Source organism: Hemiscyllium ocellatum, chromosome 2 (genome assembly GCF_020745735.1).
Source record: "Hemiscyllium ocellatum isolate sHemOce1 chromosome 2, sHemOce1.pat.X.cur, whole genome shotgun sequence".
Classification (NCBI taxonomy): Eukaryota; Metazoa; Chordata; class Chondrichthyes; order Orectolobiformes; family Hemiscylliidae; genus Hemiscyllium; species Hemiscyllium ocellatum.
In genome coordinates this window covers 119,794,550-119,810,212 of record NC_083402.1, presented here as the reverse complement: position 1 = coordinate 119,810,212, position 15,663 = coordinate 119,794,550, and the positions used below count along the sequence as shown (strand labels likewise).

Genomic DNA, 15,663 nt, shown 5'->3' with positions numbered 1-15,663 from the left:
TGACATTAGCTGGACTGTTAATCCAGAGACCCAGGTAATGTTCTGGGGTTTTATTCCCACTATGGCAGATGGTGGAATGTGAATTCGATAAAGTTAAGAGTCTAGTGATGGCAACGAATCCATTGTAGATTGTTGGGAAAATCCAATCTGATTCATTAATGTCCTTTAGGGAAGAAAACTGCCATCCATACCTATTCTGACCTACATGTGACTCCCTACCAACAGCAATGAAGCTAACTCTTAACTACCTTCTGGGCAATTAGAGGTGGACAATAAATGCTGGCCAAGCCATTAGGATTAGGGCTCATCAAGTGGCCAAAGAAACTTTTTAAAAATCTGACTTTGTTTTTATAAATAACCCCATAACTAAAGCAAAATATTGCGGATGCTAAAAATCTGACATAAAAGAGAATGTGCTGGAAAAGCTCAGCAGGCCAGGCAGCGTCTGTGAGACAGAGTGAAACTGAGTTAACACTACAAGTAGATGATGACTCAAAAACTGGACGCAATACTTTCGCCACAGATGCTGCCAAATTTTCTGGTTTTCTTTCCCCACTTTTCTTGAATTTATTACCTATGGTTTTTCTCCCTGCCCTCATATGCTGCAGTGTCCTGGTGACTGATCTTTAACTCTGACCAATCCTGGAACAGTCCCAGAGAATTGATCATCCTGGAGATAATGCAAGTCATGATGAGGCAGTGAGGAATATTAAATAAAATCAGTAGATTAGGGACAAACTGCACTTCAAGTTGAAAATCGTTATCTATGAGGGGTTTGCTATTCTGCTTTAAGTCCCTAAATGGCATTGTATTCCTGACTTCATAGAATGGGTCCAGCTCAGAAGAAGAAGTCTGAAGAAGATGCATACAGAACTTGATTGTTTCTCTCTCTACGGGTGCTGCGAGACCTGCTAAGTTTGTCTTGTACAGTATTCTCTCTGTGTGTTTCTGATTTCCAGTATCTGCAATGTTTTGCTTTTATCTGAGTGCTAAACATATTTTGACAGGAAATTAACATGAACATTTAAATTTTATTTTTGAGAATGTCAGCAATTTGGTTTAAAAACCATATCATGAAGCAATCTCTATTGCAAATGAGGTATAATAGAAGGGATAATTATGTAGGCTGTTTGAAATCAGATCCTTGGCTCAATATCTGCTGATGCTTTATCCGGTTTTATTGTCAGTAGAGGTTTGTCTTTGTAAAGAGATGTGTCCCAAATCTGATTTTGCTAGAATGGGAATTGAACCATATGCTTACCATATAGCTAACTGAGCTAACCAGGCCCCAACATAAAGGTCAGCTGTTCAATAAATAATTGAAATAAACTGATTCAACACATTGATTGAGTTCCTTTCATGGTTTGGAAATACTGAACAACTGGAATCAGCTGAATACTGCAGTGAATTGCATGCATTGATAATTAGGCCTGCAGAATTAGGTTCAGAAATTCTGTAGCGTTCCCATTTTAACATTGTGACTTTAAAGCAAATATGACAAAATCCCTGTTTATACATATAAATAAGTTTTTCTTGTCACAGTTTTGGTAAAAACTAAGAAACAGGAGAACAAATTGGACAATTGTGAACCTACTCTGCTGTTCGGTCCAATCATGGCTTCCTTCCACTTTAACAATATTTTCCCACGCTATCAGCATATCCCTTGATTCTTATTTTGTCCAAAATAAATCAAACTCTGTCTTGAAATATAATCATCAACTGAGTATCCTCAGCTCTCTGACATAGAGGATTCCACAATTTACAACCCTGAGATGGAAAACATTTCGCCTCATTATCAGTCTGAAAAATCTGAACCACAACATGTGTCCGTTAACCATAGTTCTATTCGAGAATTAGCCTCTAAGTATCAGCCTCCCTCCATCAAAATGTCAATGATAGCTTCCTCTAAGTCATTAATAGTGAAATTAAAATGATTAACTCCAATATTTCCAGCTCAGCAATGGTTAGACAGCTGTTATTCCAAATCCCATCACATGGCTTAGTGGATGAAAGATCTCCAACTGGTAAATAGGTCATCTTGAATTTGATTCGCAACAGTGCTGGTCTCACTCTTGCAAGAAAAAAAATTCTGAATTAACTACTTCATTCCTGAAAGTACTTACCCTGACAGGAAACTTCTGTTCCATTCCATGACCCATCTGCTTGACAGAATCTCTCCACATTGCCCTGTAACAGAAATAAATAGCAATAACTAGAGAATACAGTATCCTGAAAGTGGCATGCTGCACCTTGTTAAATAGGTTTATTGTAGATAGGTCGATGCAGACTTGGCCTGAAGTGATTCTTCTGTGCTGTATGACTTCATGACCATCTGCAAAATGTCAGTTCTGTGTTCCATCAAATTACTCCTTGCAGTACATTGGTGTATGTAATCCTCACCTGCTTTTGATCTGCAGGTGGGGCAGATGGGGGGAGGAAGAAAGGAATTTTCCAAACCATCATTCCGTTTAAATGTGTAAACCTCCCTGCTGCACAGTCCCTCTCTCCACTTTTAAAGTTGCTTTTTAAAATCTACCAAGCTTTTGCTCAGTTAAAAACCTGAGAAACTGTGGATGCTGTAAATCAGAAACAAAAACAAAAATTGCTGGAAAAGCTCAGCGAGTCTGGCAGCATCTGTGGAGAGAAAGCAGAGTTAACATTTCGGTTCGCATGTATCTTCCTCAGAACTGATGGTAGCTAGGAATATGAGGAGAAAGTGAGGTCTGCAGATGCTGGAGATCAGAGCTGAAAATGTGTTGCTGGAAAAGCGCAGCAGGTCAGGCTGCCTGACCTGCTGCGCTTTTCCAGCAACACATTTTCAGTAGCTAGGAATATGTCAGTTTATATGCAGAAGAGACAGTGGGTGGAGAGGATAAGGAGTATAAATAGGTAGGGACAGAGCTCAAAGAGAGAGAAGGACAGTTGGACAGACAAAGGAGTAGATAGCATTCTGGCTAGGAGCATGAATAATTATTAATGGAGACTATTAGTGGCTAAAATGGGCTGTGTGTGAAATGGGTTATGTGATAACAAATGGGTTACCACAGCCACACTCAAACAGACTCGTTAGCACAGCCACACTCAAACAGACTCGTTAGCACAGCCACATCTCCTTCCTCAGCACCTGCCTACGGAACCGACTGATCCCACATACACATTTTCATATATGATAACAAAGGCTGGTATGTGGGGATTGGGGTAAGGACATTGGCTCCAGAAGGTTGCAAGGTCTCCAAGTGATAAATGAAGTGTGATTCTTCCAGTGTGCACAGAGATTTGATGGAGCACTGCAGTAAGCCTCTGGCAAATATGCTGGCCAGGGAACAGAGTAGTGTGTTGAAGTGGCAGGCAACTGGAAGCTCATTGAAGCCACTAACAGTCCCCATTAACAGCTATTCACCCCCCTAGCCAGATTGGTATCCACTCCTTTGTTTGCCAAACTGCTGTTTGCACTCTTTGAGCTCTATCCCAACTATTGGTTACTCCTTACCCTGTTGCCCCAACCCTATCTTCTGCATATAAACCAACATCTTCTAAGCTACCATCAGTTCTGAGGAAGGGTCACTTGACAGATTTCTCTCGGAGATGTTGCCAAACTGCTGACCATTTCAAGTTTTTGGTCAAGATTTAATACGTTTTGCTCTAAATGGTGTGGGCAAGTAACTTTAATGGTGATTAACCCCTGCCCTCACCAGTGAGAAGGACTGCCAGTATGTAAGTGCTGATTGGCAGGCTTCTCGTCCTATTAGGTGCTTAAATGGAAAACTCCTGTATTGTCTGCCAGCCAACTAGAAGCCAGGATCTAACACAGAGAATATTGGAGGGACTCTGCAGTTATGGCAGCATCTGTAAACAGAGAAACATTGAGTATAGTCAATGCTAAGTTAGATAGGTTTTTGATGGACAAGAGAATCAAACGTTATGGTCGGGGACAGGGACAGGGAGATATGACTGCACTCAGATCAGATCAGAGCGAATCGAAAAGCAGGCAGGCTTGAGGGACCAAATGGCTTCCTCTGCTTTTATTTCTGTGTTCTTGCATTGTTCAAGCTCAACTAAGGAAAGGCCACTAAATAATAGAATCCTTTAGCACAAGAAAGGACCAGTTAGCCCAATGTGCCTATATCTGCTCTGAAAGAATTACCAATCACTTTCACAAGCACTTTTGCTATTTCCCAAAGCACAAAAAAGTTTTGTTTTAAAAGTTATTTCTGAATCTGCTTCCCCCAGAATTCTTACAGACAGTGCATTCTGGATCAAAATAATTGTTTCTGGCCATCTGGCTAGTGGGAACCAGCCAATCTACTCTCAAATTGACAAACACTAACTGTGCCAGTTATACCCATATCATTTTTAAAGAATACCACCAAGGAGTTGAATTCTAAGAAATATCAGATGAATGCAGTTTGATTTTCAAAAAGTGAAGTAATGTTCAAAAAAGAATGTAGAAACATGAAAAGGTACCTGTAACCCATAGCCGTAATCACACTGGTAAGTTACACTGTCTTGATATACATAGCTGGTTCCCTTAATTGAGCCATGCAATGGAGGGGGTAGCTCCTCACACGATACAGGGAGACACAGAATATCTGAAATTGGTGGATTCCAGAAACCATTCTGGTGAAAGATTAGAATGCACATGAAAACAATGGTACATGGAAAGCCTTTGTGTAAGACAATTGCATTTAAAAATAGTCTCATCATATAAATGATTGCAATTACATTTGGAGTCGTTATTTAACAAATTTAAGCATACTGGCTAAAATGTGAAGCACACTATCACATTATGGTGAATATGAACATAGGAGAGTGCAAGGAACAGAAGGATAGGAGAATAGGGCAAAATGAAATTAAAAATAAAAGTTGGAGGAAGCTCACGTAGAACATAAGCATATGTATGAACCAATTGACATTTTATAAATTCTATAAATAGTTGGCTTTGATGCTTTTATTTGGATTAATTAAGAAGGATATGTCGATAAGATTCATTAAATATGTACAAGCCTTGATTTAGTTTTGGAATACCTATGAATACAATGCACTGGCTTATTTATATTATACATTATTGCTATGGTTTCACAACACATGCTGGGATTTATTAATATTTTGTTAGTAAGAAATGAACTATCTATCTGACTAGAGGCAGCACACCAATAAGACTGCTGCATCTCCTAAATTGCAAGAATGCTAAACTTCAAAAAGCATTTCATTGATTGTCAAGCCCTTGGATATGCTGAGCTTGTGAAGAGGTACGAGGTAAACGCAAGTCTTTCTTTTTCCATATTGCAAGAAAGAACAACACCTTACAAAATTAAACCCTAAAACCACAGCACATCACATCAGTACTATAATAAATTACAGAATTTACAGCTATTCAGCCTCACTGATCAATCCACTCCTACTACCAGCATAAGTTCATATTCCTGCAAATGTGCTATACTTTAGAAACAGTCTTCTATACATTTGCAAATATATTTGCAAATATGAAATTGAATGTGTCCCGGGTAAATTTCATATATACCTATAGAACATTTGTATATGTAACTAACACACCTTTACTAGGAGTGCTTACCTGACAGATAGACTGGTTTGCTCCTGACAATCTGTATCCTTCTTCACAGGAGATGATAATACTTTCATTGAGTGTAAATCGTGTTCCAGAAATAATAACATTTGCCATTTTGCTCATTGGCAGAGGGCAAGTCTGTAGTTTGCACAGAATACTATGGCTGGACCAAGAACCATCTTCTAAACATGTTCTTACATCTTTCTCAGCTTCCATTACATAACCCTCTAAACATCTGCAAAAAGATGTCATTTTGACAAGTTACTTTTAAATACTTGCTGCTTGAAGTTAATGTCTCAAGTCTTAGATATTCAACAAAATATTCTTCTTCCTCTCTTGTCAAGAGGAAGAAGGACGCTTATGTTAGGGTGAGACAGCAAGGTTCAGTTAGGGTGCTTGCGAGTTACAAGTTAACCAGGAAAGACCTAAAGAGAGAGCTAAGAAGAGCCAGGAGGGGTCACGAGAAGTCATTGGCAGATAGGCTCAAGGAAAACCCTAAAGTTTTCTTTGGTATATCAGGAATAAAAGAATGACTAGAGAAAGATTAGGGCCACTCAAGGATAGTAGTGGGGTCAGAGGCGATAGAGGAGGCACTAAATGAATATTTTTCCTCAGTATTCACACTGGAAAAACACAATGTTATCTAGATGGGATTGAGGTTCACAAGGACGAAGTGTTAGCAATTCTGGAAAGTGTGAAAATAGGTAAGTCCTTGTGTCAAATGAGATTTATCCTAGGATTCTCTGGGAAGCCAGGGAGGAGATTTCAGAGCCTTTGGCTTTGATTTTTATGTCATCATTGTCTACAGGAATAGTGCCAGAAGACTGGTGGATAGCAAATGTTGGCCCCTTGTTCAAGTAGGGGAGTAGAGAAAACTCTGATAATTATGAGCCTTACTTCGGTTGTGGGTCAAGTGTTGGAAAAGGTTATAAGAGATAGGATTTATAATAATCTAGAGAGGAATAAGTTGATTAGGGATAGTCAGCTAGGGCTTGCCTCACAAACCTTTTTGAGTTCTTTGAGATGGTGACCAAACAGGTGGATGAGGGTAAAGTGGTTGATTTGGGGAATGTGGATTTCAGTAAGGCGTTTGATAAGATTCCCCATGGTAGGCTATTGCACAAAATACGGGATTGTGGGTGATTTAGCGGTTTGGATCAGAAATTGGCTAGCTGAAAGAAGACAGAGGGTGGTGGTTGACGGGAAATGTTCATCCTGGAGTTCAGTTACTAGTGGTGTACTGCAAGGATCTGATTTGGGGCCACTGCTGTTTGTCATTTTTATACATGACCTAGATGAGGGCGTAGAAGAATGGGTTAGTAAATTTGCGGATGACACTAAGGTAAGTGGAGTTATGGATAGTACTGAAGGGTGTTGCAGGTTATAAAGGGACATAGATAAGCTGCAGAGCTAGGCTGAGAGGTGTCAAATGGAGCTTAATGTGCAAAAGTGTGAGGTGATTCACTTTGGAAGGAGCCATGGGAATAAAGAGTACTGGGCTTCTGGTAAGATTCTTGGTAGTATAGATGAGCAGAGAGATTTTGGTGTCCAGGTACCTAGATCCCTGAAAGTGGCCACCCAGGTTGATAGGGTTGTTAAGAAGGCATACAGTGTGCTATCTTTTGTTGGTAGGGAGATTGAGTTTCAGAGCCACAAGGTCATGCTGCAACTATACAAAACTTTAGTGAGGATGCACTTGGAGTATTGCGTACAGTTCTGGTCACCGCATTATTGGAAGGATGTGGAAGTTTTGGAAATGGTTCAGGGAAGATTTACTAGGATGTTGCCTGATATGGAGGGAAGGTCTTATAAGGAAAGGCTGAGCGAGCTCAGACTGTTTTTGTTAGAGAGAAGAAGGTTGAGAGGTGACTTAATTGAGACATATAAGATAAACAGAGGGTTAAATGGAATGGACAGTGAGAGCCTTTTTCCTTGGATTGTGATGGTTGCATGAGGGGACGTAAGTTTAAATTGAGAGGTGTTCGATATAGGACAGATGTCAGAGATAGTTTCTTTAGTCAGAGAGTAGTAGGGGTGTGGAACGCACTGCCTGCAACAGAAGTAGACTTGCCAACTTTAAGGGCATTAAGATGGTCATTGAATAAACATATGGATGAAAATGGAATAGTGTAGGATAGATAGGATTCAGATTGGTTCCACAGAATGGTGCAACATCAAGGGCCGAAAGGCCTGTTCTGCAAATTAACATTCTTTATTCTATGTAAAATGCAACTTCATATATCTTTACTGGTTCAATAACTATGACCCGACTAAAGTCAATTTTACTTCATTAGTTTTGAATTCAAAAGTGACAACTCAGCAATGATGTCTAAAGTATTCTCAAAAGGAATGTAGCTGAACACTTTTAAATGGAAAAAAACACAGGGAATGTAGTTGATGTTAATTTGGGAGATCTGTTAAAATTCATCAAGTGATCATTTGCTGAAAACCATCCCAATTTTGATTGGCACAGATATTCAAGGACTAATCACTCTAATGGCTCTGTTCATACACAATGAAATAATGTGAGAGAAGTGAAGGAGGAAATACGCAGAAAACTTAGGAAATGAGGACAAAATGTGACACTCTTCAGGTGGAACATTCTATGATTCCACTCAAAACTCAGTGTAATCCACATAAACAATTTAGATTGCCATTGCATTTAGCTCGTATACCTTCCTTTCTAAAATATATGTTGTACTTATAAGTTCAAAATAAACATAAGTGTTTTGGGGTTCTAATATATTTTCAAGATACGGTCCGTTGCTTTTATTTATGTTTCTTCTCCCTCACATGCATGTCAGCTTCCCCTTAAATGTATCCATTTTCTTTAATTACTGCCTTTGGTAATGCAGTGTATATAATTTTTAGAATTTTTGAAACAATGTCCTGTTATAGACTAGTGAATGAGCAACACTTCAAAAGGATCGATACTTTTCAAAAACTGTACTGTAAATCTCAAATGGGTTTGCCCTAGACTACAATAAATTGAAAAACAAAAGGCAGTGCTGTGTGTTTTATCATTCCAGAAATACACAAGAAAGGGGCTTAAAAACCAACTGCAACCATTTGTCTATGTGTGTGCTAGAGAGCTGGTGTGCTGACTTGTAGTCCAAGTTCTGCTGTGTTAACATGTGAAGTGGGGACGCAAAGTTGAGAAATTCCACTAGACATCCTGTGTGTGGAGGTAAAAATAAATTAAATTTCTCTCTGATTGCTGAAAGCAAGGCAGTTCAGCCATTATCGAAGGAATTAGCTGTAGAACCAAGAATCTCCAAGCAACTGTTCAACTGGCAAAATCAATACTACCACTATCACCCAATTTAAAAGTGTAACATCTTACAAGCAACTCCTCACAGTCTTTGTCTGGTCTATGTTAAATTTATCTTTAATGTTTGCCTTTTTGGAATTATTTCTCATTTCTAATTGTGAACATGTGTTAACTTTTTTTTAACCTCCTCTTGCATTTTTTAAGATTAGATTAGATTCCCTACAGTGTGGAAACAGGCCCTTTGGCCCAACAAGTCCACACCGATTCTCCGAAGAGCAACCCACCCAGACCCATTCCCCTACATTCACCCCTTCACCTAACACTACGGGCAATTTAGCATGGCCAATTCACCTAACCTGCACTTCTTTGCACTGTGGGAGGAAACCAGAGTACCCGGAGGATACTTGATAAAATCAATCTTTCGTGAATTAATGAAATTGGTTAAACTTCCTTGTTTTAAAAGGTATCCATGAGGGAAGGAATCCTTTTATATTAGCCGTAATTCAACCAAGGGAGCAGCAAACTAAAGAAATGGAAGTATTTAATCCTTCATAATGAATTGAGGACCCGAGCACAGGGACCAGTCGTAACAACTAGTTGGACTGTGTCTCTCATTTCTGTGATGTTTATTCTGTGTGGTACCGTATAAGATTGAAACTGCTACAGTCAACTTTTTTTGGTGCACCAATGCACTGTGAGTGCAGATTCTTTAAATGGCAACCTGTTGGTTCCATTCTTAGACCTGGACCTTCCTGTATCAGAGGCCATGCTGAAAAGAGGAGAAATGATCGTCTTTATGTTGGATTTCTCCATGACCAAGGCCAATCACTACCTCTCTAATGTCCTCAAGCTCTGCAGCTTCCAAGATGTCTGCACTCTTCCGGTCTGCCCTCTACCACATCCTTTGATGTCTGTTCCTCCACCATTGTTGGTTGTTCCTACAGTTGCCAATGTTCTGAACTCTAGAATTGTCTCCCAAAACCTCTGCCTCTCTCCTCTTCTTTTAAGATGCTCTTTCAAGCCAAGCTTTTGATTCATGTTTTGACTTCCTAGCCTAAGTCTCCTTATGGCTTAGTGTCAAATTTTGCCCGATGATGCGCCTTTGCAGCGCCTCAGGGCCTTTACATTTTACTTATGTTACCTAATGCTGAAAATGTGTTGCTGGAAAAGCGCAGCAGGTCAGGCAGCATCAAAGAAACAGGAGATTCGACGATTCGGGCATAGGCCCTTCTTCAGGAATCCTGAAGAAGGGCTTATGCCTGAAACGTCGAATCTCCTGCTCCTTGGATGCTGCCTGACCTGCTGCGCTTTTCCAGCAACACATTTTCAGCTCTGATCTCCAGCATCTGCAGTCCTCACTTTCTACTTATTTTACTTAATTACAATTAAATGTAAATTGTTATCGCTTCATGACAAATCATACTAAGGCAGTCTGTCATGTTGAGCTACTATGATATAGTTCAAAGATCTGGGAGCAAATGGCAATGTGGTTGACTCTGAATTGCCCACTGGGCAATTAGAGGTGGGCAATAAATGTTGGTCCTGCCAGCTAAGCCCTTATCCCTGAATATTTTTTTTTAAAAATCATCAGACTTTGCTGTTATTTGAACTGCTTCTCAGCTTGAAGAAAATTAGGAGAGAAAGGAAGGAATAAAATAAATAACAAATGTGGTCGGGTAAGGTATGTAAAGGAAATAGGTTTCTGTTTTAAAAATGAATTTGGATGCAAACAAAATGAGAAAATTGGCATAAAGATTATGGTCTGGGCTTTCCAGAGGCAAACTGAATAAACTGCTCCCTCCTTAATCTACCTCACATTGTGACCGGCTTATGTTTGCATACAGTTCCATATTATTGATCAACAATCTGGTGTCACCCAACAACACCTGGTAATGCAGAAGGGAAGTGAGTAATGAGATCAGAAGCCATTTCCCAATACTTCATGGAAAAGCTAATAGACTGAAACGTTTCCTGGCTCACTCCATTTTACAGGAGACAGATGGAGAAACATTTGGAGCGAGTTACACCAAGGTGGGCACAAGGGTGTCTGAAAGGCCTGTGGATGGATCCATGGGTGCATGAAACAGCAGAGTCTCCTCGTGAAGGTCAAAACATTTGGCTATTAGTGGATTTGATGTGTTGTACAGTTACAAAAGAAGGGGAGAATGAGGAAACAGGAAGCCTCTAAATTTGTGGTTGTGACTGACGTAGAGATTATGGTCTAACATGTTCCTCCAGACATCCCACATTAGACGCATGATATGGTATGGTGTGCCTCTTGACTACACAAATTGGCAGGATTCCCATTGTCTGCCCACCAATTGTCTGGCTACACTTGATTTAATGTAATGAAGGACTAGGAATGAGTGAACCGACCATCTTCCCTGTCATCTCCCTCAATCCGCGTTGACCAGTAAATCCAACCCCATGATGAAAATAGTTCAAAAGGGGACATACTGGACCCAAGCAACAAAGAAAGAATGAGTCTTGCACCAATATCACATAGAATAATGGACATCATACAATTGATTCAAGACAATAATAATAAAAGATCCATGGAACTTAGGCAATGTAGTCCTTACCTATAACTAACTCTACTCCTGAAGGTGTGCAGGTCATCTGTTAAAACAGCATTTTGTACTGGTGGAGGGGGACCACAGAGCAGAGGCACACATGTTGGGTATGGTCGACTCCATCTCCCTCGTTCCGTGCAGAAAACCGCTGGATTCCCCTTCATGGTATAGCCAGGCAAACAGTTATAGGCTATGGCATTTTCATGCACGGATCTGCTTCCATTAAAGAATGCATTGTGAATCACTGGAGGCGTGCCGCAAGAAATCCGGCCACAGTAGGGAAGGCTCGAATTCCAAGAGCCTCCATTTTCACACAGAACCTGTGAGGAGCCCAGCAACTTGAAACCTTCCTTGCACTGGAAGGATATTAAGCTGCCACAGGCAATATTGCGGCTTGTAGTAAATCCGTTGTGGACAAGTGGCTGTGGGCACTTGCATGGTTCACATTCTGGGACACTGCCACTCCAGGAGCCGTTTTGTAGACAATGTCTAACTAAGGTACCTGTGAGTCTGTATCCGAGGAAGCAGATGTAATTTACAGAGTCACCAAATCTGAAACTTGACCCATTTATGAATCCATAGGAGATATCTTCCGGAGGTCCGCAGCTGATGGGTACACACTGTGGTGTCTCATCACTCCACTTTCCATCTGCCTGGCACACGATACTGGGCGTGCCATGCAATAGGTAACCTTCCTCACACTGGAATTCTATTTCCTTCCCAAGCGTGAATTCAAATCCTGAGGTTTTCCCATTCTGTATATCTGCAAGTGGTGGACATGCTGCCAACCTGCATTCTGGCATCTCCCCACTCCAGCTCCCATTAGCAAGACAGGTACGAGTCTGATCCCCCTCAATCAGGAAACCGAAACTGCAACTATACTTGGCCACACTCTGGAATGTATGATTCCCTGCAAGCACATTGCCATCGCTGGGACTGGGTGGTGACCCACAAGAGATTGGGACACATTGCGGCTCCATGCCATTCCATTCTTTATTGGCCCGACAGGTTCTCCTCTTGACCCCAACCAGTGAAAATCCAGAGCGACACTCGTAAACAATCACACTGGTGTAAGTGTAGTTATTACCCCTCACCACACCATTTGCAATTTGGCTGGGAACTCCACACGATATAAGTTGACACTCTGGGGGTGTGGTACTCCATTCACTTTGTGGTGTGCAATACCCAGTGGCTGAACCAACAAGCTCGTATCCAGAGTCACACATATATTGTACCACACTCCCAACCAGTTTGCTTGAAAATGTAATATGTCCATGTTCTGGCTTAATTGGAAGCTCACACTCTATCAGTAGACAGGAAGGGGCACTTCCATTCCATGAGGCATTTTCTTGGCACTCCAGCACATTAGGCCCTAGCAGCTTGTAGCCACTGTAACAGTAGTAATGAATGACAGTGCCACTAAAGAATTCAGAAGACTGCAGAAGGTCCAAGGTTGATGGAGTATTCCATATTCGCTTGCCATTACTGGAACTCATTTGCTCTGAAGCAGAAATTGGAATACCATTGTTAGTTCCAAGGTCTGAAGTGAGGAGGTTGCTCAAGGTGCCAGAGTCACTTTCCTGACTGTTGGGTCGTGCGTAGTTTTCGAGTCCTTCATTGCCTTGTCTGTCCTGACTTGGGATGACCACGTAACCCCCAAAATCGATATGAGGTGGGAGGCCACAGTCAATGGGTGCACAATAAGGAAGGGCACTGGACCAGAATGTTTCCTTACAGATGTGCATGGAGTTCCCAATTAAGTGAAAGCCAGGAAAGCAACTGTAAAAAATAAGAGCTCCAAAGCTGTAATCGGAACCTTCAACAAAACCATTTTCTATCAGCTGAGGTGGGTCACATTTGATGGGTTTGCAGACAGGGGCCATCGCATTCCATTGACCTGTCTCCAAACAAGTCAGTCTTTCCTGACCTTCCAGTCTAAAGCCTGTGTTGCATGTGTATGTGACGATATCTCGATAGTATAATTTCTCAAATTGAGCTCTGCCGCTTGCTACTTCTTGGGGAACAGGACATTCAATGGGTTTACAGATTGGCCTTCTCCCTTGCCATTTACCGTCTTCGCCACAAATCACAGTGGTATTTCCTATCAACTGAAACCCTGGCTTACATGTGTACACGGCTTTGCCAAGGTAAGTCAGTCCCTGGATGTCCACAATTCCATTGCCAATCAGCTCTGGCTGTGGGCATTCGACTGCAACACATTCTGGCACAGGGGATTCCCACTTTCCATTGGCTTGGCAAGTCAGGAATGGCTTCCCCTTTGCTACAAATCCATCAGCACAGGTGTAGTTGGCAATACTATCAAAGTGAAGATCAGAAACTAAAACCTCGCCATACTGGATCTCTGGGGGTCTCCCACAAATAACGGGTTTGCAAAATGGAAAGGAATCATTCCACCGCTGAGAGGACAGGCACTTTAAAATTGTTGGTCCCTCTAAGGTATACCCCTCCATGCACTCAAGCTGAATGATCCCAGTCTTTTCTGTCTCGTGGACAATCAGGTGACTCTCCTGCCCTGGGGCCAATGGCTCTGGGCACCTTAGCCGATGACACTCTGGCATCCGGTTTCCACCCCATTTGCCGTCACCCCCGCAGGTTAACACTGGATCTCCAGAGACAGCGTAACCTTCCTCGCAGTAGAGTTCGACCTGTGAGCCTAGGTGGGAATCTGACCCCTTGAAGTGCCCATGTTCAATGCTTGGAGGAGACCCACAGTTTACAAGCACACAGGAAGGTGATGATTCACTGTACCAATGCCGATTTCCCTGGCAGGTACGAATGGGATTGCCCACCAGTCGATAGCCATGATCACAATAGTACCTGACTTCACTCTGAAACAGTGTGCCATTCTTTATCTGTAATCCAAGAAAAGGAAAAAGAAAATCATTATCTATTGTTCTGCATCTCCAACAATCAATTTCATTCTTCTTGTGAGCTAAAGCTAATGCTTAAAACCTCTCCCTCTCCAAACACATAAAAGCAATCCTTAGTAGTTAACATGGCTGCCACACAGCACGAGGGACTCAGATTCAATTCCAGCCTTGGATGACTGACTGTGTGGAGTTTAAACATTCTCCCCACATCTGTGTGGGTTTCCACTGAGAGCTCTGGTTTCCTCCCACAGTCCAAGGATGTGCAGACTTGGATTGGCTGGGCTAAATCGCCCTGTAATGTGCAGGTTTGGCAGATTAGGCAAGGTAAATGCAAAGTTGTGGGGATAGGGATGGGGGAATAAGATAATCTTCAGAGAATCAGTGCAGACAGGATGGGCCGAATGTCCTTTATTTGAACTGTAGGGATTCTATGATAAATAGTAGTGTATTTGAATGTCCTCATGTTGTAAACATGAAGATGTATCATATTTGAATTTACAGAAATAAACAATGAAAATGAACCCTTGATGAATATATTACCAAATCTATTTACAAAATTTTGCCAGAAATGATTAAATCTATCAATCTCTTTTCAATTCATCAGATACTATGAAAAATCTAACTTTTTTTAGTTGTAATGCATTATTTACTATTCAAGTATGAACAATATAATTCGATATTTTAATTAAGTTTTAGTTCTATAAGATTCAAAATTATCGCTGTGATTATCAATATGGTTTGCTGTATATGGGATCTTTTTATGCATAGTCTGCTAGCATTTCTTCATCATGAATATAGTTCATTAAACACTTTTGGTTGTCCTGAGGTAGTGAAAGACACTATATAAATGCAAATCTTATTTCTTTAGGGTGAAGGATGAACGAATGTAGGTGTCAAAGAAGCAGCCACCATTGAACGAGATTGTGGCTTATCCATCAGTTTTGGCTTCAAATCATGTTATCTTCAAGTTTAACAAAACTTCATAAGTCTATTATAATTACTAATTGAGCTAGGATCTACTGCAAATTGTGGGAGGAAGAGGCAAACACTTCTTGAAGAAGCTTATTTGAACCTTACTCCCAACGCCTCCCTGTGATTTTTTAAATTTAGCTTTCCCACGGGATATGGGTCCTGCTACAAGGTCAGCATTTGCCATCCATTCCTTATTTGTCTTGACCTACAGAATCTGTCAAAAGACTCTCTTCAACTATCCAGTAAAATTGCTTTCATAAATCCTTAAACCAAACAATTCATCCATTAATTTTCTCATTGGTAGGGGATGCAAGTCTAGTTTGTGAAATCCTGTCTTTGTTACCTTATATTGTTTCTTCAAGTCAGAAGGTCAGAGTAAGATACAAAAGG

At 41.0% G+C, this 15,663-nt stretch overlaps 1 protein-coding gene across 1 annotated transcript in view; it reads right to left on the bottom strand.

Moving 5' to 3' along the window:
* svep1 (sushi, von Willebrand factor type A, EGF and pentraxin domain containing 1) overlaps window positions 1–15,663 on the bottom strand; it is a 232,298-nt gene that overhangs the window by 40,997 nt on the left and 175,638 nt on the right. The window contains exons 38-41 of the mRNA XM_060841756.1: window positions 11,420–14,283; window positions 5,573–5,801; window positions 4,465–4,617; window positions 2,124–2,187 (exon numbers count right to left, since the gene is read on the bottom strand). Coding sequence (XP_060697739.1) covers window positions 2,124–2,187; window positions 4,465–4,617; window positions 5,573–5,801; window positions 11,420–14,283 — 3,310 coding nt within the window. The remainder of the gene's footprint in view (window positions 1–2,123; window positions 2,188–4,464; window positions 4,618–5,572; window positions 5,802–11,419; window positions 14,284–15,663) is intronic.